Below are 24,443 nucleotides of genomic sequence, written 5' to 3'. Positions count from 1 at the left end.
AGTGGGTGCTGTGGTCCTTGCTGTTTGAGGTGAACATTAATGTAGGAGGCCTGATCAAAAAATTGCAGATTGCACAAAAGCTGGTCAAATGAGAAATCGTGGGGAGGGAAGCCATAAATTGCAGGAAATTATCAATGGTCTGGTCAGCTGGGTGGAACAGTCAATTCTGGGAATTCAACCTGGAAAAGTGTGAGCACATACACTTTAGTTGGACTAACAAGGCAAGAGATTACTGTATAAAGATAAAGTCACTATAGCAGGCTCTCATTAGAGAGAGAGAAAAACTACCAGTGGTAGCTTAACTTGAGGGTTATCATACCTCAAGTGAGGGGGACAGGTTGAAAAGGACAGTCTTTCATGGTAACCTCAGCACATTATTAGTGGTAGGACCCTGGAAAGTACGAAAGATCAATAGGACCTTGGTGTGGATATCCACAGATCCAGGACAGTAGAAAAGCAGGTAGTTAAGATGGTTAAGAAGATGCCTGGTCTTTATTAGCCAAGGCATAGAAAGCAAAAGCGAGGAAGCTATGTTGAAACTGTGCAAAGCACTTGTTAGACGACAAAAGGAGTACTGAATGCAGTTCTGGTCACCATATTGGATACGATCACACTAGAGAGGATGCAGAAGCGATTCTGCAGGATGTTATGTAGGTTGGAGAGTCTGGGTTTTGTACAAAGATTGGCTGGGGTTCATTTCCTAGAAGCAGTGAAGGTTGAGAGGGGACCTGATTCAGGTGTCTCACATTATAAGGTGGATAAGAAATCACTTTTTCTATCAGTAGAGGACCTAATAATTCGAGACTATAGATTTAAACTAAGAGGAGAGTTGAGGAGAATGTGTTTCACTTACAGTGTGATAAGACTCTACAGCTAACTGACTGAAAGGGTGTTTGACTCAAAAAAATCTTGTAATATTTAAGTACGATTTAGATATTTGATTTGATTTGATTTATTATTGTCAAATATACCAAGTTACAGTGAAAAGTGTTATTTTGCATGCAGTAAAAGCAGATCAACAAAGTGCATCAGGATAATAGAACAATTAAGAATAAAATGACAGGGCTGCAGAGAAGGTGCACAAGGAGTGGGGTGAACATTAAATTTAAAATTTGAGAGGTCTATTTAGAAGTCCAATAAAAGCAGGGAAAAAGTGTTCTTGAATTTATTTGTACATGTATACAAACTTATATATCTTCTGCCCAACCAAAGAGGATGGAAGAGAATATAACCAGTGTAGGAGAGATTTTTGATTATGTTGGTTGCTTTCCTGGAAGTAACTGGAAGTATAGTTTGAGTCTATACATTGGATGGAAGGCTGGTTTGCATGATGGACTGGGCTGCGTTCATGACTCTCTGTAGTTTCTTGCAGTCTTGGGAAGACAGCATCCAGATAGAAGGCTTTCTATGATGCATTTGTAAAACTTGGTAAGAGTCCTTGTAGACATGCAGAATTTCCTTAGTCTCCTGTAAAACTAGAGACGTAGTTGTACTTTATTGACCATTACGTTGACATGGGTGAACCAGGACAGATTGTTGGTGATCATCACTCCCTGGAACTTGACACTCTCGACCATCTCCACCTCAGCACCATGTTGCAGACAGGGGTATGTCCCCCACTCTGCTTCCTGATGTCAAAGACTAGCTCTTTCATTTTGTTGACATTGGTGGTCAGGTTGTTGTCTTTCGACCATGCCACTAAGTACTCTCTCTTTATCCTGTCTTGTTGTTGTTTGATATCCACCCTAAAATAGTCATGTCATCAGCAAACGTGTAAATGGATTTGGGACAGAATTTTGCCACATAGCTGTGTGTGTGTAAGGAGTATATGAGGAGTATGAGGAGTAAAGAGTGTATAAGGAGTACTTAATAGCATTGTCATAGTCTCCTGGGCTAAGAACCAAAAGCCACAAAATGGGATTAGTGTCGACAATTCTTTGTTTATTGGCATGGACATGATGGGCCAAATAGCCTCCTTCAATGCTTTAAATGTTTCTGAGTCTCTGCCCTCCACCAACTGACCATGTACCCTCATCATTGATATTGTTCCTCCACAGTCAACTCATGGACAACCCTGTTGTGTTAATGTCACATTGAAACTCAGCCAAATATTCATAATATTACAATCATAGTCTTGGGAAATGTCAACAAGAAATCCCTCAAAAATGCATAAATAAATGGTAATTTTTTTTTTCCAACTTAGATTGGACAACCTGCCAATCTAAACAATCCAACAGTTTTTTTTTGTTAACTCACTGTCAGTTTCAGTCTGTTTTTGTCACATTTAAAGAACTGGGGACTACAAATCTTCAGATTGTAACATTTATACAGACTTTAACTGCCCTCCAAGATCATATATGGATTAAGGCCTTCAGAACAGTCAAAATGGGGTCTGTTTAAACTTAGCACTGAGTTAAATAGCTAGGCTCAGTTTGCATTTCCTACCTGTTTGAATCATGCCCTACCTCCTTCTCCTTGCAGACAATCACTGAATCTGTTCAGTGTAAATATGCCATTCACACATTTTTAAGGGTTCAACACGGTTTTCCAAACTCTGGGAAAATCCAGTCCAGATGTAGAGTAAATATATTTAACTTTACTTCATAAATGCAGTCTGTGGATAAAATTGTGACCATTGCTTTGAAAATTCAAATCATGAGCACATGGATGCTTGGACATGAAATAAGAATGTAGAGGCCTTAAGATTATTATCTCAGCTTTCTGAAAAAGTGATGGAAAGGTTTGATTTCTTTGCCTGATGTGATCTCTGAGTAAATAATGGATTATTTTCTTTGTTGTTTTTATCTGAAGGTATTCAGGGAAGGAAATTTATACAACTAGATAATTCCCCTCCCACTTTCAATGGTAAGAAATTAGGGTTAAACATATTCACAATAGAGATTGTAGAATCCAATAGATTAAAAAGATAGTTATTAAACTGACAATATTTAAGGGAATTAGGAAGTTCATTTCCCCACATGCTGCATGATAAAACCAATGAGACTGCACGAGATGACGGTGGAATGTGGGAATATCATAGAGTAATAGGCTTGCTTCTTCCCTTTAAGAGTCATACATGGATAGATTATGGTCTGGTTTTTAGATTTTTTAAATTGACAATAAACCAATAAGTGTAAATCTTTTAGAAACATAGAAAATAGGAACAGGAGTAAGATATTCAGTCCTTTGAGTCTGCTCCACCATTCAATGTAATCATTACAGTGTGAAAACAGGCCCTTCAGCCCAACAGGTCCACACCTACCCTCTGAAGAGTAGCCCACCCAGACCCATTTCCCTACTCTATATTTACCCCTGACTAATACACCTAACACAATAGGTAATAACCACATCTTTGGATTAGACTAGATTCCCTACAGTGTGGAAACAGGCCCTTCGGCCCAACCAGTCCACACCGACCCTCCGAAGAGTAACCTATTCAGACCCATTTCCCTCTGACTAACGCACCTAACATCATGGGCAATTTAGTATGGCCAATTCACCTGACCTGCACATCTTTGGACTGTGGGAGGAAACCGGAGCACCCAGAGGAAACCCACGCAGACACGGGGAGAATGTGCAAACTCCACATAGACAGTCGCCCAAGGCTGGAATTGAACCCGAGACCCTGACGCTGTGAGGCAGCAGTGCTAACCACTGAGCCACAGTGCTGGATTGTGGGAGGAAACCCACACAGACATGGGGAGAATGTGCAGGCTCCACACAGTCACCCAAGCTGGGAATTGAACCAGGTCCCTGACTCTGTAAGGCAACAGTGCTAAACACTGAGCCACAATGCCACGCTTAACAAATTCTTTGGATTGTGGGAGGAAACCCACAGAGATACAGGGAGAATGTGCAAACTCCACACAATAACATTTAAGCAGAATAGGAAATTTAGCTATGAAGGCAGGAAGCTTGATATGGAAAATTTGTAAAGTTGACCAATCAATCTTCTTTGAAGGATCTCAGCCACTATACTTTTGTTCTTGGGAAGTTTGGACAGGTTGCAGCTTGGTCTATCACCTTGGGAGGGAGATCGAGGTAACCATTGAGGTGGGTGAGCATTGAGGCTGATTGCTCAGAAGGTCCATCTCAATTCTCTGAGGCTTTGGATAAAAGAAATAAATGTACCCTTAATAAGTCTGATACAAAAATAATTGAGAAGGCAAGTGGTGAGGATGACATAAACAGTCTACACAGGAGTATAGACAAGTTAAGTAAGTGAATAAAAGCTTGACAGTGGGAATATATTGTTTTAAAATCTGAGGTTATGCAATTTTGTAGGAAGAATACAGTAACTGAATATTAATTAAATGGAGAAAAATGTAGAAAGGCAAAGATCTCTACAGGGATTTGGGAATCCACAAACATGAGTCCCAAAAAAGGTACCATCCAAGTTCAGTGGGTAATAGGGAAGGCAAATGGAATGTTATTTCAAAGGGAATGGAGAGTAAAAGGGAATAAAATGAAGGAGATTTTGTTAAAATATGCAAGGCATTAGTCAGACCACAGCTGGAATATTTTAAAGAGTTTTGGGCCCCTTATCTAAGGAAATATATATGCTGGTATTGGAGGCAGTCCAGAGAAGGTTCACTGGGCCGTTACCAGGTATGGAGGGACAGTCTTATGAGGAGAGTTTGACTAGGTTCAGCCTATAGTCATTGAAATATAGAAGAATGATGGGCAACTGATTGAAATGTACAAGACTCTTTGGGGACTGTCAGGGTAGATGTGAAAAGTTGTTTCCCCTTGAGGAGGGGAGTCTAGGCCCTGAGGCATAATCTCAGAATAAAGGTTGCACATTTAAGACAGAAGTGAGAGGAATTCCTTCTCTGAGAGTGTTGTGAAACAGCGGAATTCTTTACCAGAGAGGGCTGTCAAGGCTGAGTCATTAAGTATATTCAGGGCTGGGACAGGTAGATTTTAATCATTTAAATTATCAAGGGTTATGGGGAAAAGGAAGGAAAGTGCAGTTGAGGATTATCAAATTAGCCTTGATATCACTGAATAGCAGAACAGACTCGATGGGCTCAATGACCTCCTTTTCCTCCTCTGTCCGACGGTCTTATGATCATGTATTAAGAATCCCATAAATCTTATCTTTCTAAACAATGTTAACTCCTTTTCTAAAATTTACAAGGAATACTTATAGCAATGCAGTTATTCTTCTGATATTGGCTGATGCGTGATGTGTTGTATCATTGCAACTGTGCACAATGTAGTCAAATGACAAGATATATATTACATCTAGTATCCTTCCATAAGAAGGAATTCCTAGTTGCATAGAATCATAGAATATTAAAACACAGGAGACCATTTGGCTATGAGTCTGCACCACAAATTTATCTACATCAATAGGAAAAGTGAACACTGAAGACCAGTCACTCACCAATGTTCTTAACAGTCAGTCATAAATGCTACTGGCAGAAGTCAAAACAATAATAAACTGTATGGGAAAAGGCAGCTGACCGCAGGGAGGGGAGAAGAGGAGAAGGAGTGGGTAGGGAATGGTGTGTGCCATGAAACAATAAGCTTAAGTGTTAATATATTTTTAAAAACTTTCTCTCTTTTTAAAGGCATGATTGTATTTACAGCTACTGTACTATAGACAGGAGGCACAACAGGGGGAAATATCACTTAATTGACATTTATAGTTAGCATTCGTAAACTAATATCACCTCAAGTTACTAAGAATTACATTTCGGTGAATTTGGCAAAGAAATACAAAGAATTCATTTTAAAATTGGGGGAATGGGGATTACTTTTAATTCACTCACTTGTGACCAATCTCATGTGCAATTGTGAATGCTGAACCCAAGCCAATATCTTCATTGATGCTGCAGCTTCGCTCAGGCTCGCACATTCCAGCCACTGAGGCCAAGCCTGAATAAATACAGGGAGACACAAAGGGTCAAGCCAAGGTGTTTCAGTCTTGTTATAAAGGCTTAGGCTTTTTTAAATACATATAAAATCTATGTACACAGAAGGAATAATTGGCACAAGGTTAAGTTTATAGTCATTTGCGTATTCACTGGAGGGAATTGCACTTTACAGGCCAGACATTAATTTTTTTTTTGAGCCGCAGCCAGCACTGGAAAACGTCTAGACTAGAGGTTAGATTTATAAATTTACTTCTGGTAACTTGGGACCACCTGAAACTTGAGCCTGAAGAGGGAACTAAAACCAACATTCTTATTTTTTTTTCTATTCTTACCTAGCGAGAAGTAAAATGCATTTTTTGTCAAGCTATTTTCTTTTGGAATAGCGATTTGTTTATAGTGCAGCAAATTGTTGAAATAGGTAATTGTTATCTTTACACATTTGAATTTGTCACATGTAGCAGTCTTATAAATAGAAGAGAAAATAATTCTGAAATAGCTCAGAACTGCTGTGAGGAATTTATCTTTCAGTATTTTAAGCAATAAATTATGCATAAGAAAATATTTAAATATTCAATGAAAAATAGAATTTCAGACCCATAAGGTGCCTTTTAAAACAATGTATAATCTGCAGCCATCCCTTTAAGCCTTATAGGAGTCTGCTTATGAGCAGACTGTACACTTTGAAAGCATCAGTCAGCAGGTTTTGATTGGTTTAGTGTAATTTCTAGCATTGGTAAATGTGACAGACTGTGGGTAAAATTATACTCAAATCACATGGGAAATGCTACATAATGTTTGTACTGGAGCAAGTTACAACTGAATCAAGAATCCACAATACGTGAAAAGTCCAGGTACACAATTTAACTGATACTCTCATAAAGCAAGTCAAGTATATGGGGCACATCATATACACCCAAATGTAAATGTGTTTTTGTTTTTGTGTGCTTTTCAGCAAAATAGAAATGGAAAAAGTGCTGCAAAATTCAACGTATCAGTAAGATTTGCTATTGCCAATCATGATAGTATACAGTAAATAACAGGTGACAGAAATGCATAATTGTAACAAAATAGTAATACAAGATAGATTTGCTAGTGGACTTTGAGATACAAAGTTAGTTATCACATATATTAGTTATATTTGCATGATGTTTCTAGTTGAGGAAAATACACAGTAGGTTTATTGTTTAATTGAAACCTGTTGCTGAGAAAGGAAAAGTGAACAATGCTTCACCTAATTTAAACATAAAGTAATTCTAAAAGATGATTTAAAATAATCTAAAATAAACCATCTTTAAGAAAAAAAACAACTAGCATCAAAAATAGCAGGTTAATGGATCAATAAAAACAATTGGGATACAATACTAATTGCATAAGTAAAAACTTACCTAGGGTTCCACAGGGCTTGTTTTTATAGGTGCAGATGTCATATCTGAGGAGAGAAATTACGAAGAATTCAGTAGCATATAAAATATTGTTTTGTTTTATAAATCTAGTCCATTAACAAAGCATAGTTAACACTTGTAGACGATGATTGGTGAAATTATATGTTGCCAGCTCGTACTGGCGTTTTCAGCACTATAGTGAAGATGATGTGAACAGCACGCTTACAGGATTTGGCTTCGAGCCAATGGGACATCTGCCAGTTTAAAAAGTTAAACTTGATCCTTGTAGTCATAAGCTTCAATGAAAAGAAAATGGTTTGAGGTAAAGAGACGCAATATGTCTGGAGACACAGTCACAGTAAATGGTTGGTTCTGGGGCCTTTTGTTAAAAAAAAGGAAAGAAAATTCTAATTGTGAATAGATGATGGACTTTCAAGATGGTGAGATTAATGTACATTTTCTAAAGCAAAATATTAATGGTGAAGTAAACATGCATCACATTTAATTTAATAATCGAATACTTCCCTAACAGGTCTTCTTCATATTTTGACTCGAAAACATCTTCCCTGAGCCAAATAGATAAGTGTAGTGAAACCCCTTTAACACATTTTGAGGGGCAATAAGATAATGACATTAGGGTGTTGCTTTCATTACTCTCTTTAATGTAACATGTAAAAATTGTACCTTTCCCAAGCAGCATCAGACCTTTTCTGCAAAGCATTAAAGCAATGAGCACAATCAACATATTTTCAAAGCCTTATTTATAGATGTGGATAATCTTCAAGCTGAAAAGGCCAGTATAGCAAAAGTTTGGTTCATAAGTATATGAATGAACCAACTTGCAGCCCTACAAAGAAAGATGGATCTTACAGACATTTTAGGACAATATAGGTTCTATAGTACTATGGAAGTAAATGTGTGCATAAGGGGAGGGGGCAGGGAGGGAATAATGTTAACAATATAAGGTAGACTGAAGATTATATTATATAATAGCCTCTTTGGCATCTGCAAGCAGCAGTTTTGAATAGTGTGTTGTCTCCTAGGTGCCATTAAGAGAATTTAGAAAAATGGAAAATTATTCCGAAAATGTTAGGTGATCATGCAGGAATCATGATTTATGTGCATTCAGTGACCTAAGAAAGATCAAGCTGTAAATCTTATAAAGCACTTTGAGGAGTTAAGCATTAGATTAAAACACAGGGCTTCAAAGAAAGTAATCACACAATTTCTCCCACAGTTCCACATCTGACCAGTTTGGAAATGGTATACGAGATAGATATATCAACACATCGCTACAAACATTAAAAAGCACTTTGGATCTTGAGGATATTAAATCAAAATTTGGGAAGGGGGAAGCTGACTAAATATCAACTAAATACTTGTTCAGGTTATTGTATACCGGAAGAAAAATAAACAGTCAAACAGATTTAAATCAAAAAGATCGAAGATACTACAATTCAAGAATGGAATCTAAATGATGATGCATTAAACAAATAACAAAGAAGTGTGGAAGTTGGAAATTTATTAAAGTTTGAGCTGAGGAGGAATTTAATGGGAAAGGAGAGTAGAAAGTAGGGAAACTGAAGAGAGGTAACCATACGGAAAGGTTCGGCATGGACAGGTGAAAATCTGGCAAGGGTGAAGAAGGAGCTGATAAAACGCATTAACCTGAATTATAATGGGCTAAAGCTTACAACTTTTGGCTCATTGCAAGATGTGTTAAGTTTAGAGGGTTTTTTTCCATGAGGCCTTACACATTTTCTTGCCATATCTTACCAAACTCACCTCAATAACAAACTATCCTATGTTTTATTCCTACCTTACCATGTACCATTCCCAGAACAATTCGCCTCTTAGCAGATATACACCTAAAGGCTGCTGTCTCTTGCACCTGCATCATCTTTGAGAGGCCATTATGCACATGGACAAGAGTTGGCAATCGGCCATTACCCTTCGCCAGTATCATGACACAGCAGTCATACTGCCCATGGCTGTCATTCCCTCACACAGACAACCCCATTCTCTCACTCTAACCACCACACCATTACTTTACCTGTCTGCAACTACATCCCATCTAAACACTTTCTCCATGTCACCACTCCCATGCCCCAATTGCCCACTTCAGACCCGCAGCTTGTCATTGTCAGCGGGGGGGGCATCACAGACAGAAATCAGACAATTCCAAACATTAGTTTTTATCTACAGATAGCAAATATAACCATGTAGAAAATAGAAACAGGAATAAACCATTTGCCTCTTTGAGCCTGCTCAAACATTTAATATGAATCTGGCTTATCATCCAACTTAGTATCCCATCCCACTCTCTTCCCATACGTTTGATCCCTTTAGCCATTAGAACTATGTCCTTGAAAACATTCCCTGTATTGGCCACAAAATGCATTCTGTGACAGAGAATTCCACAAGCTCACCACTCCCTGGGTGATGAACCTTCCTCGTCTCAGTCCTAAATGGCCGACACAGTGTACTTAGGTAGTGAGTCCTGATTCTGAATCCCTGATCACCAGGAACATCCATCCAGCATTTACTCTGTTTAGTGCTGATGCATTTGTGGGTCACGTATCACTCCCTGGAAGGTGTTAATCACATTAAAGATCAACATGGCTGTGCCATTTACAGCCACAGGGAGAGGATGGCCTCCAACTCCTACTGCCATCAAGTCCTGCTCCATCTTTTGGTATAGTACGGTTTCAACATCCTGGGATATTCAAAGCCTGTGTCAGCATTGTCCCTCACCTGGGATTGCTGGTCCTCCTGCATTTGCTTTAACCTTCTTAGAAAGGCAATAACAGTGACCAATAAGCAACCAGTAGCTGGACACTGGACTCTCAATGGAAGTAACCAGTGTTGGGAACACAAGTGTGAAAGAGGCTCTTAGATCTCTAAAGAGTCATCAGTGGTAGACACTGCAGTTGGGGGCTGAGCACACCCCTTCAGAGAGTGAGATATTCTGCACCCCGATAACGAGCGCCATGTCTCTATCATCCATTCAGCCTCAATGTGTTCACCAACTTGGTGAAGACGCCATGCTGGATGAGAGACCAACACTTTCAATCAAAAGGAAGTGCCTCATGTACTGTGAACCCCTTCTATTCCCAGATCCATATCAATCATTGAACTACTCACAGATTCGGTACAGACCATGGTTAAATTACACAGATGATGAAGCAGTTGCGTGAGCTTCCCACAACATCCTTGGAAGATGGACAATTAATAGTCCTGTAATATATGGAAAATCAGGAACCATAGTGACCCCATATGTAGGAAGTGTGTTCAGCTGCAGCTTCTGATTGACTGCATGGAGCAGCTGGACCTGTGAATGAACTTCCAATGGAGCATCCATGGGGCTGAGATTGTCATGGATGGCACATTTAGTGAGTTAATCATAGCACAAGTAAAGGCTACACAGATAGAAAAGAGTTGGGTGACTACCAAGATGAGTAACAAATGGGCAGGCCGTGCAGAAGTCCCCTGTGGCCATTCCCCTCTCACACAGGCAGACCATGTTGGATACTGATGGGCTGAAAATGTGTTGCGGAAAAGCGCAGCAGGTCAGGCAGCATCCAAGGAGCAGGAGAATCGACGTTTCAGGCATGAGCCCTTCTTCAGGAATGAGGAGACTGTGCCAAGCAGGCTAAGATAAAAGGTAGGGAGGAGGATTTGGGGGAGGGGCGTTGGAAATGCGATAGGTGGAAGGAGGTTAAGGTGAGGGTGATAGGCCGGAGTGGGGGTGGGGGCGGAGAGGTCAGGAAGAAGATTGCAGGTTAGGAAGGTGATGCTGAGTTCGAGGGTTGGGACTGAGCCACGGGGTGGTTGGGTTGGTTGGTCCAGGTGTCCGAGAGGCGTTCTCTGAAACGTTCCGCAACACATGTTCAGCTCTGATCTCCAGCATCTGCAGTCCTCACTTTCTCCTAGATACTGATGGGGGCAATGTAGTTTATATTGATTTCTCAACATTTTTGAGAAATTCAGCCTATCCCACCAAAGTCAAACCATCGATGTGAATTTGAAATTCTGAGGCAGGAACCAAGCGATCTTCTTGAGAATTTCTCACCAAGAGTGAGAACTGTAGCCAGCAAGTGTAAATTCAAGAAAAGGATGAAATGTGTTAGACAAGCTCATTGTGGGGCTCGGCATGTCCTGCTGTACAAAAGAAGTCTAATTGAGATATTAGTATATCACAGGCTGTTGACACCACCAGTGCACATGAGGCATGAATTAACAAATGAAGATACTGACAATCCAAAATTCTAGTCTTAGCTTTTGATTAAGTTGAGAGAGTTAGCAAGATTAATGCAATAAGACAGCAACAAAAGAACACATACGAGATGGAGTGAAACTGGTGCAAGAGCTGTGACCATAAAATGTCCCACATAAAGTAGATTCTCAGGTAGATAGGATAGTGAGGAAGGCGTTTGGTATGCTTTCCTTTATTGGTCAGAGTGTTGAGTATCGGAGTTGAGAGATTATGTTGTGGCCGTACAGGATGTTGGTTAGGCTGCTTTTGGAATACATCCTATTGGAAGGATGTCATGAAACCTGAAAGGGTTCAGAAAAGATTTACAAGGATGTTGCAGGGTTGGAGGATTTGAGCTCTAGGGAGAGGCTGAATAGGCTGGGGATATTTTCCCCTGAGTGTTGGAGGCTAAGGGGTGACTTTATAGAGGTTTATAAAATGATGAAGGGTGTGGATAGGGTAAATAGTCCAGAACTAGAGGGCATAAGTTTAAGGTGAGAGGGGAAAGATATAAAAGAGACCTAAGGGGCAACTTGTTCACACAGAGTTGTGTGTATGGAATGAGCTGTCAGAGGAAGTGGTGGAGGCTGGTACAATCGCACCATTTAAAAGGTACCTGGATGGGTATAGGAATAGGAAGGGTTTGGAGGGATATGGGCTTGGTGCTAGCAAGTGGGACTAGATTAGGTTGGGATATCTGGTCGGCATGGACGGGTTGGACCGAAGGGTCTGTTTCCGTGCTGTACATCCCTATGATCTATGATCTATACAGATCAAGAGCTTGTAGAAAGCCCAATCATTGACAAAAGATGTGCAGAACAAAAAAAAATGAGAAGGAAAGTAAATGAAAACATTCATACCCTGGGACACGACAATGATTTAGAGGAACAGTAGACAAAGAGGTCATATGACTGCATGAAATGTCTCAATGAGAAAAGAAATGCATAATATTATTCATATCAGAAATAAGCCTACAACAATAAATCTGATGCTGAAGGTTGATACTGCAGCATAGGTTACATCAGTCTACTCAGACTATACCAGAGATCTTTTCAGAAAACTTGGAAGTAAATGGTTGACCAAAGAACGAGACTCAAAACCCAAGTAATATCATCCCCCTGATGGCAATGAAATTGAAATCAACACGATTCAAAAAGGAAAAGACATTGGCTACATAATCAACACTACTGGAATAGAAAGTGTTGCTATCCTGAGATTGAATATCTGCAAAGAGTTACACCTTCTCTCAATAAATCTCAATCGCCTGCAGACTTTAGAGCCAAAGTACTTATACACTAGTCCAGTTAAGTTTCTGGTCAATGGTAACCTTCAGGACATTGCTAGTGGGGGATTCAGTGACAATTACACCATTGAATGTCAAGGGTTGATAGTTAATCCTCTCTTTTGGGAGACTGTTGTTGACTGATATATGTGGAGTGTGTATATGACTTGCCACTTGTCAGCACAAATGAGCACTGTCCAGGCCTTGATGCATTTGGAAACTGACTGCTTCAGTACCTGAGGAGTTGCAAATAGTGCTGAACATTATGTAATCATCAGAAAACATCCCCATTTCTGACCTTATGATGGAGGAAAGATCGTTGATGAAGCAACTGAAGATGGTTGAGGCTAGAACACTGCCCTGGGGAATCTCCTGCAGAGATAACTGACCTCCAACAACCATAACCATCTCCTTTTCTGCCAGGTATAAAGACAACAAGTGGAGCACGTACAGGGTAGATCTTGATATTTAGCTTTGACATGGTCAATCTAGCAGTCAGAACCATGCGTGGCTTTTGTAAAACCCATATCCTGCCTGTCCCTCAGTGTGGTGATGATACAATTGATTATGCCTGGAACATGAGTGAATACTTTGTGATTTGTTGAGATTGAGGAAGTTGGAAAGCTGTGTTGGTATTTAAGAACTCATGCTCAACACACATTTTGAACAAGACGAGATCACTGCTGTTACAATTGCCAAGTCCAATTTTCCAATGACTCATTCCCATGGCGGGTGACCAGCACTAATATTTGCATTGCAGCCACCAAGAATGATTACAAACAAATGAAAACAGAAATAGAAATTGCTGGAGAAACTCAGCAGGTTTAGCAGCATCTGTGGAGAGTGAACAAAGTTAAGGTTTCAAATCGTGTGACTCATCTTCAGAACTTAGATTGTCTGACATTGGCACAGCAGCAAACAAGGAACAGACGCCTTTGCCATTGAATTTACCTTGACTTCAACAAGGCTACAGCCATGGTAGGGGCACACACAATTTTGCAAGTCGCTGGCCATGTAGGGGGTGTTTAAACATAATCAGATGATTATTAACACCTTGGAAAACCAAGTCAACTTACTGATGACATACGTCATGATAATAAGGCCCAGACCACCTTTGTGCTTTCCTATTCCATGTCCACTCCAAAAGAATATGTAACCTTCATTGATTTCCTTCAACTCTTGATCTTCAGGTTGGCCTGTTTCACTGAGAGGAGCAATCAGGGATTTGTACTTAGCCAGCTCTCTAACCACAAGAGCAGATGTCCTCAGGTCTGTTGCTTACGGTGTATCTATCATGGTACATCAGTCCCATACATTGATGGTGAGCGGTATGACCTATACTTCCTTTTTCAAAATTAACTCACTGATGCATTGATGGAATTTCTAACAGCTGCAGCTGACAGGACAGGGAGGTGAAAAAAACAATATTTAGAGCTCCTTTTCCCCATCATAGCAAGGAGATAATCAGATTCAATTATCCAGAAGACTGTTGAATTCCAATTCTGATCCCTCTTCATGAGCCACTAGTGCAGTTTTGCTGCAGCTACATGTCTCAGTGAATTCACATCTGCTGCTACGTCACTCGCATTTCGCCCCAAAACTTGTAATGGATGATGGACAACTGACCGTAAAGAAAATGAACATGGCATCTGCGTTCATTAGAACAGCTAACATCATCACCCTCACTCTCTTGTTCTGTCTTATTGGTCCAGTGGCAGCTATATTTTGCAAGACTCAGTATCTTATTGAACTAACATAAGGCATAAAAAAGCAACCTTGTGTCGAACCAAAATAAGTTAATGCCTCTAAAGTAAAAAAGAACGGGAAAAATGTATTTTAAAACTAACTTTAATTGATTGTATACTTCTTTGTGAGCAAATAAGTCATCAGAAAAATCTATCCTGAGATTACTATTTGCTATAGGAGGTATTGATCCTAGAATGCCAATTATCTATCAGGCTCCAATTTCCCTTCTGTCTTTTAAATGTGCTAATATATGCAAAGTGAACAGATTAGTGACACACACTTCATGATGTTCCTGAAGCCAAGTTTTTTTCGGTGCACATCTAATGCAAAATAAAGGCAGCAGACTGTCAAAGACTTAAGTTAATATCCTTCAATTTTGATCTCATGTTGTATTCTATACTGAACACCAGAACACCACCGAGGTGCAGGGAGCCATTCAAGTGCCAGAAGAGAAATGTTGTTGTAATTGGGGATACTATAGTTCCAGGTACAGACACTATGCTCTGTGACCGGGATCGAGAGTCCCGAAGGTTGGGTGCCTGCCTGGTGCTGGAGTTCGGGATTTCTCATCTGGGCTGCATAGGAACTTGGAGTGGGAGGATAAAGATCCAGTGGCTATGGCCTATGTAGGTACCAATTACATAGATAAAACTAGGGCAGAGGTTCTGCTAAGGAGTATGAACAGCTAGGAGCTAAATTAAAGAAAACAGAACCAAAACGGTACTAATCTCTGGATTACTACCTGAGCCACAAGCTAATTGGCGCTGGGTCAGTAAGATTAAGCAGGTAAGTGCGTGGCTCAAAAATTGGTGTGGGAGAAATGGGTTTCAATTCATTGGACATTGGATGAGTACTGGGGAAGAAGGGACCTGTTCCGATGGGTGGCCTTCATCTGAACTGTGCTGGGACCAGAGTCCTAGTGAATCACATAACTAGGGCTGTAGACAGGGCATTAAACTGAATGGGGTGGAGTGGGGGGCAGTTGCAGGGAATATTAGTAAAACCAAATTAAAGGATGAGGTAGTAGTGCAGACCTCAGGAGAGGTTATTAAAATCTCCAGCATAGTTACAAATAGAACAGAGTCTATGGAAAGGATTAGCAATCAGGCTTCAAATACACTGGACAAATGAGTGACAATGAGAAGAGGGACAGTTAATACAGGACTGAAAGAGTTATATCTGAATGCACGCAGCGTAAGGAATAAGGTAAATGAGCTTGTAGTGCAGATCAAAACTGGCAGGTAGGATGTGGTGGGCATCACGGAGGCGTGGCTGCAAGGAGATCAGGTTCAAAGATATACATCCTATTGAAAAGATAGGCAGGTGGGCAGTGGGGGTGGGGTTGCCTTATTAGTAAGTAATGAAATTAAATCAATAGTAAGAAACAAAGTAGAGTCAGATGGTGTAGAATCTGTGTGGGTAGAATTAAGGAACCGCAAAGGTAAAAAAACCATTGTTGGAATAACGTACAGGCCTCCAAACAGTAGTCAGGAGCTGGGGCACAAGTTACCCCAGGAGATAGAACAGATGTGTAGGAAAGTTACAGTGATCATGGGGGATTTCAATTTGCAGGTGAACTGGGAAAATCAGGTTGGCAGTAGATTGCAAAAAATGGAATTTGTGGAATGTCTACAAGATGGCTTTTTGGAGCAGCTTGTGGTGGAGCCGACTAGGGAGCAGGCAATACTGGATTTAATGTTGTGCAATGAGGCAGACTTGATAAGGGAGCTTAAGGTGAAGGAACCCTGAGGAGGCAGTGATCATAATATGATTGAATATACTTTGCAATTTCAGAGGGAGAAGATAGAATCAAAGATAATGGCATGACAGCTGAATAAAGGCAACTAAAGAGGCATGAGAGATGAGCTGGGTAGAATTGACTGGGAGAGAAGCCTAACAGGAAAGACAGTGGAACAGCAATAGCAAGATGTTCTGGGAGTAATTCAGGAGACACAGCAGAGATTCATCTGAAGAATAAAGAAGGGAGGATGGTACAGGGAGGATGAGACAACAATGGCTGACTAGGGAAGTCAGGGACAGCATTAAAGCAAAAGAGAAAGCATATAATGTGGTGAAAGGCAGTGGGAAGCCAGAGGATTGGGAAGCTACAAAGACCAACAGAGGGCAACAAAATAAGAAATAAGGAGGGAGAAGATTAACTATGAGGGTAGGGGGTGTGGTGCTGGAAAAGCACAGCAGGTCAGGCAGCACCCAAGGAGCAAAAGAATCAACGTTTCGGGCAAAAGCCCTTCATCAGGAAACTCCAGCTTAGACAAAAATAGGACAAGAGTGTATTGAAAAGGTTAGCAGCCATTCCTGATTAAGGGCTTTTGCCTGAAACATCAATTCTCCTACTCTTCGGATGCTGCCTGACCTGCTGTGCTTTTCCAGCATCATACTCTCGACTCTAATCTCCAGCATCTGCAGTCCTCACTTTCGCCTAACTATGAGGGTAAGCTAGTTGGTAATATAAAAAAAAGCCTGTAGAGCTTTTTAGATATACAAAGAGCAAAAGAGAGGCAAAAATATACATTGGGCTGATGGAAAATGAAGTATTCTCTTGAAACATTCAAGAGAGTGAGGGGGCAGAGCTGAGTATGGTGACCATCACCAAGGAGAAGATGCAAGAAAAACTTAATGGCCTGAAAGTGGAGAAATCACCTGGACCAGATGGACTGCACCCCAGAATTCTAAGGGAAATAGCTAAAGAAATAATTAAGGCATTAGCGGTGATCTTTCAGGAATCACTAGAAGGGTCCTAGTGGACTGGAAAATCGCTAACGTGACATCTCTGTTTAAAAAGGGAGCATGGCAAAACAGGGAAAATTACAGATTAATTAGCCTAACCTCAGTCGTGGGTAAGATCCTGGAATCCATTGTGAAGGATGAGATTTCTAAATACTTGGAAGTGTTTGGTAAAATAGGTCAAAGTCAGCATGGACTTATCAAGGGGAGGTCATGCTTGACAAATCTAGAATTTATTTGAGTAAGTAATGAGTAAGTTAGACCAAGAAGAGTATCTACCTGGACTTCAAGAAGGCCTTTGACAAGGTGCCTGCACAGCAGTCCACTCAGTGAGATAAGGGCCCATGGTGTCAGAGGCAAGATGCTAGCATGGATAGAAGCTTGGCTCTCTGGCAGAAAGCAGAAAGTGGGGCTAAAAGGGTCCTTCTCAGGATAGGAGCTGGTGACAAGTGGTGTTCCACAAGGCTCGGTGTTGGGACCACAATTTTTCACTTTATACATTAACGATCTAGATGAAGAAACTAAGGCCATTCTGGCTAAATTTGCAGATGGTGCAAAGATAGATAGAGGGGCAGGTAGTATTTAGAGGGTGGACACGCTGCAGAAGGTTTTAGACAGGCTAGGAGAGTGGGTAAAGAAGTGGCAGATGGAGAACAACGTGGGAACGTGTTAGGTCATGCACTTTTATAGAAAGAATAAAGACATGGACTATTTTCTAAATGGGGAGAAAATTCAGAAGTCTGAAGTGCAAAAAGATTTGGGAGTTCTAGTTCACACTTCTCTCTTGCATGTTGAGTCAGTAGTTAGGAAGGCAAATGCAATGATGGCATTTATTTTGAGAGGACTTGAATATAAAAGTGGGGATGTACTTCTGAGGCTCTATAATGCACTGGTCAGACCACATATGGAATATTGTGTGCAAATTTGGGCCCCATCTCAGGAAGGATGTACTGGTCTTGGAGCGTATTCAGAGGAAGTTCACGAGAATGGTCCAGGAATGAAAAGCTTAACATACAAGGTACATTTGAGGACTCTGGGTCTATACTCGATGGAGTTTAGAAGGATGAATTGAAACATACAGAATACTGAATGGCCTGGAGAGAGAAGATATTGGTAAGATGTTTCCATTGGTAGGAGAGACTACGACCCAAGGTGACAGCCTTAGAGTAAAGGGAAGACCTTTTAGAATGGAGATAGGGAGAAGCTTCTTCAGCCAGAGAGTGGTGAATCTATGGAATTCAGTGCCACAGAAGGCTGTGGAGGCCAGGTTGTTGAGTATATTTAAGGCAGAGATAGATAGGTTGTTGAGTATCAAGGGGATTAAGGGTTACAGGGAGAAAATGGGAGAATGGGATTGAGAAACTTAACAGCCATGATTGAATTGTGGAGCAGACTTGATGGGCTGCATGGCCTAATTTCTGCTCCTCTGTCTTATAGTCTTATGATCTTATGGTCTTAAGACTGCTACAATGCATTTGGGGACCCTACGTTCATCAATTCAATCTACAGTAGTTCATAAACTAACATTCATAATGTATTATTAATGAGGTAGTAGCAAGCCAATTAGAAAATCATAATACACTCAGACAGAAGGGCTCTTGAGATGCAGTGATAGTCTCCTTGCCTCTGAGCTAGGAGGCTTTAGTCCCACCTGCTTTAGAGGTATGTAATAACATCTCTAAGCAGACTGATCAGAAGAAAATATGTACAACTGCACAGATTTTTGACATACAACTGAAATTAAGGAAGATGGAGAACTTGTAGAAAGTTAAATTTAGGCCACAATCTGATTAGTCATAATCTTATTGAATATTGAAGCAGGCTAAAAGGACCAAATGGCCTGTTCCTGCTCCTATTTCTTATGCATGATTTTATTATATCATGATTGGAACTGGGATTAAAGACTCCAAGGAATTTTAGAATTCTCTCTTTCTTCCATAAAGCAACATGGCAAACAAACCGTAACTTGGGAACACCACCACCTCCAAGTTCACTTCCAAGCGACACACCATCCTGATTTGGAAATTTACAGCAATTTCTTGGGAGCAAAATCCAGGAAATACTTCCCCAGTGGGATTGTGGGTTTACCTAAAGCAATTTGATTGCAATGGTTTAAAAAAGCAGCTCACCATAACTTTCTCAAGGACAGCTGGCGATCAGCATAAATGCTGGCACAGCCAGCGATGCTCACATCCCATCAAAGAATAAATAAAAAGATACGATTTTTTTTTAAGTGGACACCTTGGCTCTACTCTATTTTATGGTAACAGAGATTGTATTCTAAGAATTATATTTTATTATTAGAATCATTATTCTTAGAATTATATTCTAAAATAAAAAAACTGGTTTTGGAAGGAGCTCACAACACATTCACTAGGCTCATTCCTGGGATGAACTGGTTATCACAAACAGCCAAACAGGTCCTTAAAAAATTCATTCACAGGATATGGGCATCGCTGGCTAGACCAGCATTTGTTGCCCATCCCCCTAAATGCCTGGACAGCAATTAGAGTCAACAACATTACTGTGGGTCTGGAGTCATATGTAAGCCAGAACAAGTAAGAATGGCAGCTTCCTCCTTTTCCTATTTGTGAACCAGATGGGATTTTCCTGACAATCGACAATAGTTTCATCATTAGATTTGTGTTTCCAGATTTTGAAGTCTTAATTCCACTGGTGGGATTTGAACCCGGATGAACAGGACAATCTCTGGTTTGGCTTTTATTCATTAGAGTTTAGACAAATAGGTGTAAAGTTACTGAAATATACATGATTCTGAGGGAACTTGAGAAGGTGTTTCCATCGGTAGGGAAATATCAAACTAGGAGACATTGTTACAGAGTAAAGTGAAACTCATTTAAAACTGAGATGTGAACAAACTTCTTTTGTCAGAGTGTAGCGAATGTCTGAAATTCTCTATACTAGAGAGGCCAAATCACTAAAAGGATTTTAAAAAGAGGTAGATAGATATTTGAAATATCTAGAAGTTAGTGAGGGCTATGAGGAGTTGTCATAAAAGAGGAATTGAGGCCTACGGTATATCAGCCATGATTGTATATATGGAGGGGCAGGCTTGAGGTGATGAATGTCCTATTCCTACAACTCATTAGTTTGTAATGTTGATAAGGTGTTAAGTTATCCCCTTAATTAACAAATTCATAGCTGCTGAGCAAGGGACTTGCCTTGCCACTCAGCAAACGTGTAAAATATGCAGTGAGTTGGTCCTGAAGTAAAGATAGGCCTCATTGTACTGTTCATGTGGTTCTGCCACAAATCTTACCATGCTATAGGCTGCTAAGGGAGATGAGGGAGGAAATTACCTGACTCAAATTTTGTAAAACATCTCTGGCCACAGACGAGGTGCCAGGAAACTGAAGGACAGCTAATGTGGTTCCACTTTACAAGAGTGGTCAGGATAGATCAGGGAACTATGGACCAGTAAATCTAACACCAGCTGGAGGGAAACTATTGAAGAAAATAATGAAAGAGAAAATTAATCTCTATTAGAGAAGCAAGGTTTGATCAGGGATGACATGCTTCACGAATCCGGTGGAATTTGCCAAGGAAGTAACCAAGTGTTTGGATGAAGGTTGAGCAGTTGATGCAGTTTATATGGATTTCAGCAAGGCCTTTGACAAGGTCCCACATGGGAAACTGATAAAGAAGGTAAAAGCGCCTGGGATCCAGGATAACTTGGCAAGATGCAGCCAAAATTGAATTAGTGGCAGGAAAGAGAGACTGAGTGGGTGTGACTGGAGCCCAGTGAGTAATGGTGTACCCAAGAGCACAGCGCCAAAGTGAAAGGCCTACACTTTAGAACTGAGGTGATGAGGAATTTCTTTAGCCAGAGGGTGGTAAATCTGTGGAACTCATTGCCATAGAGGGCTGTGGAGACCAAGTGTATTTACAATAGAGATTAATAGGTTCTTGATTAGTAAGGGGATCAAGGGTCGCAGAGAGAAGGCAGGAGAATGGGATTGTGAAGCACATCAGCTATGATCAAATGGCAGAGCAGACTCAATAGGCTAAATAGCCTAATTCTGCCCCTATATCGTATAATCATAGTGTCATACAGTCCTACAGTATGGAGATACGCCTTTTGGCCCAAACTGGTCTTATGGACACGGTGAATGTCATTCAGACCCTTTAAGATTCTTTTGAACAGCTATACTTAATCCAAAAAGAAATTGCAAGTTACAAAGCCAAGTTGGCAGAAAATGAATTTTTAAATTTCATTTTACTGGGAACCCTCCAGCAAACAACCTTTAACCTCCAGGGTTATGTATGTTAAGAAGATATAAAAATTCAACAACATATTACCAACACTCTAATTATCAGAGCATAAATATATCAGAGTGAGGGCTTACAGTATCATATTTATAGAGCGTTAATAATAATTTTTAGCTCAAAAAAACATATGAATTAGGAGCAGGAGTCATCCACTCAACCCTTCAAGCCTGATCCACCAGTCAATGAGATCATACTTTCCTTCCTATCCCTGATAAACTCTGACTCCCCTGTTAATCAACATCAGTGGTTGCATGGAAACGAAATCAATGGCTTTGATTACTCCTAAAAGTTAGGTTAGGCATTTGTTAATTTAATCTTTTGTCTTTTAGGAAGGTCTGGGGTATAGAGAACTGTGACAGAGAAATAATTCTACGTTGCTGAGAGAATAGAAGTACATATGTGTGGCAGTAATTCAAGATTTAGTGGCTTTGTGGTCAGGTGATTATGCTGTGAGAATGTTGCAGAATATGGGGAGAGATATAGGATCTTCCAGAGGATGGGTTTCAGCATGTGGGAAAATTAAGAGGAAGTTGTGGTATTTGGGAACATGGTATTGGAACACAAAACAGAAAGTTGTGTAGGGGAACACCGCATCAAAATCAGTATTGGGATCTGGGAAGAATGTGAAAAATTCCAGCTACGACTGAATCCTGGTATAGGAAAGAAATGGAACAGAGGTCCCAGGATGTGGACGCAATTGGAGGGAAATGCCGTTGTCTTGAGGTAATTGATAGCAGCAGTGGTAACATAATGGACTGGCAGCGAGCCAGGAGAATGGATGGATGACCATTGTAAAAACAGCAAAAGGGAGATGAAGTCAAGCATGCAGAGCAAGTGTGGCAGTGCTGAAGTTGCTTGGTTACACTAGAGGAGGCAAAAAAGTTACTTGTGGAAATTTCCATTTAAAATTTGTCAATACATTCTGTCAAGTCACAGGAAATGGGCAGCATTCAATGATTTTCTTTGAAGAATTTATCCAGCGGTGACTGGGAAATGTTACATTATATAAATCAATTATTATTGTTAATTTTGAATACAATGAGCTTCCTCAACATTTGAGTCGACTTCCCATTGCTCACCATTGCCATTCTCCCTTTCGTACAAGCTGATTATATTCTGCCTTCGAATTGGCAAGATCCAGTTCCCAACCATTGGTGTGAACCAACTGAAAAGGATATTTATCATTTTTAAAATTAGAAATTGAAACAATTTTAAGAACTCAAGCTTAGAATGTAGCCATTCACATTTCAGGGGGCATCCCTTAAAGGTCTAGGTCGGGTTAAAAGCTGAAGCTCCAGTGTGAGGCTGGTAGAAGGAGATTCCAGACACTAGGGGCAATGCAGCCACTACAAAGCTGAGGGCGAGAGATACTGGCAGTCTGCTAGGAGCAATCACTATCAGGTCACATTTCCTATTTTGGAAGGTCCAGATTGCATGAAGCTGACTTTTTTGCATCTCATATCTTGGAAATCAGTTTGAAAGATTCAATCGTTGGTAAGTTCAGTTGTAACAGAAAAGTATAGCAGATGGAAGTAATTAAGAGTTAGCCTACATTTGTGTATGCAAGTTCTTCAATTTACTTTAATATAGCTCCAATACTTGCACAAACAGAAGAATATATTATAGTGAAACAAGTTTGTCTGGAAGCTGAGAGAGAGATGGCAAAACAGGCTTTCAGCTCAGCAGTAATGGACACTCAGGCTTAGAGACAGGGTAGGGGATACAGAAAGCAGACTGAAAGGGAAGGTGAAAAAGGTAAGAGTTGAGAGGACCGTTAGAGACAGGGAGGCGAGGAAGGAAGAGGAGGTGATACAAAATCCATAAGTGCAAAATCCTAGTCTAAATTCCTAAAAGTGCACCTTTGACCTCATCTTTCAGGGAGTTGCCACACAATTCTGTCCTTTCTCTCAAACTTGACTGCAGCCCATTTGTGCTCAGTAGTTTATTACATGCATATCCTAATTATTTTCTATCAACTAAGGTATTTCCACTGCTTGAAGTGAATGTCGCAGCAAGCAATAGTGTGTCTTCATCAAAGCTATGATACATCTTTTACCTTTCTTCACAAGACTGTAATGACTGATCAGGTCATAGCTTTTAGGTATGTGAAAGTAGAAAGGAAGGATTGGTGTAAGGGGAGGAGGCTCCGATATCCATGATCGCATTATCTACAGCTTCCACCTCATGCCTGTAGGCTGCATAAGTGATAGAATTGTCTACCACAGAAGGAAGACATTTAGCCTATTAGGTCCATATCAGCTCTCTGTGGAGTCAATCAGTCAATCCCATTCAGTCACTCTATACCATTGAGCTGCAAGTTCATTTTCTTAAACACTCATCCAATTTCCTTTCAAAATCATTTAATGTTTCTGCTTCCATCACCTTTCTGGGCAGCGAATTCCAGGTCAATGCTATTAGCTAAGTAAAAAGTCTCATCCTCATATTCTTCTGCATCTCTTTCCCATCCATGGCTCTTGTACTATAAGCTAGACAGAACAGGCTTTTTTTTTCTATCCTATCTGAACCTGTCATCATCCTGAAGATCTCTATCAAATCTCCCTTTCTCCAAGCAGAATAATTCCAGATTCTATAATCTAACTTGAACCTAAAATCCCAGCTCCTTGGAACCATTCTAGCAAATCAACTCTCCATCATCACCAGGACCCTCAAATCTGTCTTACGGTTTGTTGACCAGAATTAATCACAATACTCTTGTCATAGCCTAACCAGAGATCCAGAACTATTCAGCACAGCTTCCCCGTTTTAGTACTCAAATTGTTTATCTTAGGGAGTGTGAGATCTCATATGGTTTGCTAATCACTCCTTTATTATTTCCAAAATGGTAAAAAAAACTAAGTTTT

The 24,443-nt window shown here is 40.3% G+C and overlaps 1 protein-coding gene across 2 annotated transcripts in view; it reads right to left on the bottom strand.

Moving 5' to 3' along the window:
• adamts6 (ADAM metallopeptidase with thrombospondin type 1 motif, 6) overlaps positions 1–24,443 on the bottom strand; it is a 300,876-nt gene that overhangs the window by 166,408 nt on the left and 110,025 nt on the right. For both annotated transcript variants that reach the window (XR_015757565.1, XM_087988638.1), the window contains exons 8-9: positions 7,268–7,311; positions 5,778–5,883 (exon numbers count right to left, since the gene is read on the bottom strand). Coding sequence is in view for 1 of the 2 variants with exons in the window: in XM_087988638.1 (XP_087844764.1) it covers positions 5,778–5,883; positions 7,268–7,311 (150 nt within the window). In the remaining variant the exon portion in view is untranslated. The remainder of the gene's footprint in view (positions 1–5,777; positions 5,884–7,267; positions 7,312–24,443) is intronic.

Source organism: Chiloscyllium plagiosum, unplaced genomic scaffold (assembly GCF_037043375.1).
Source record: "Chiloscyllium plagiosum isolate Xiang-an unplaced genomic scaffold, Cpla_swu_hap1 HiC_scaffold_1, whole genome shotgun sequence".
Lineage (NCBI taxonomy): Eukaryota > Metazoa > Chordata > Chondrichthyes > Orectolobiformes > Hemiscylliidae > Chiloscyllium > Chiloscyllium plagiosum.
This window is presented reverse-complemented; position numbering and strand designations above follow the sequence as displayed.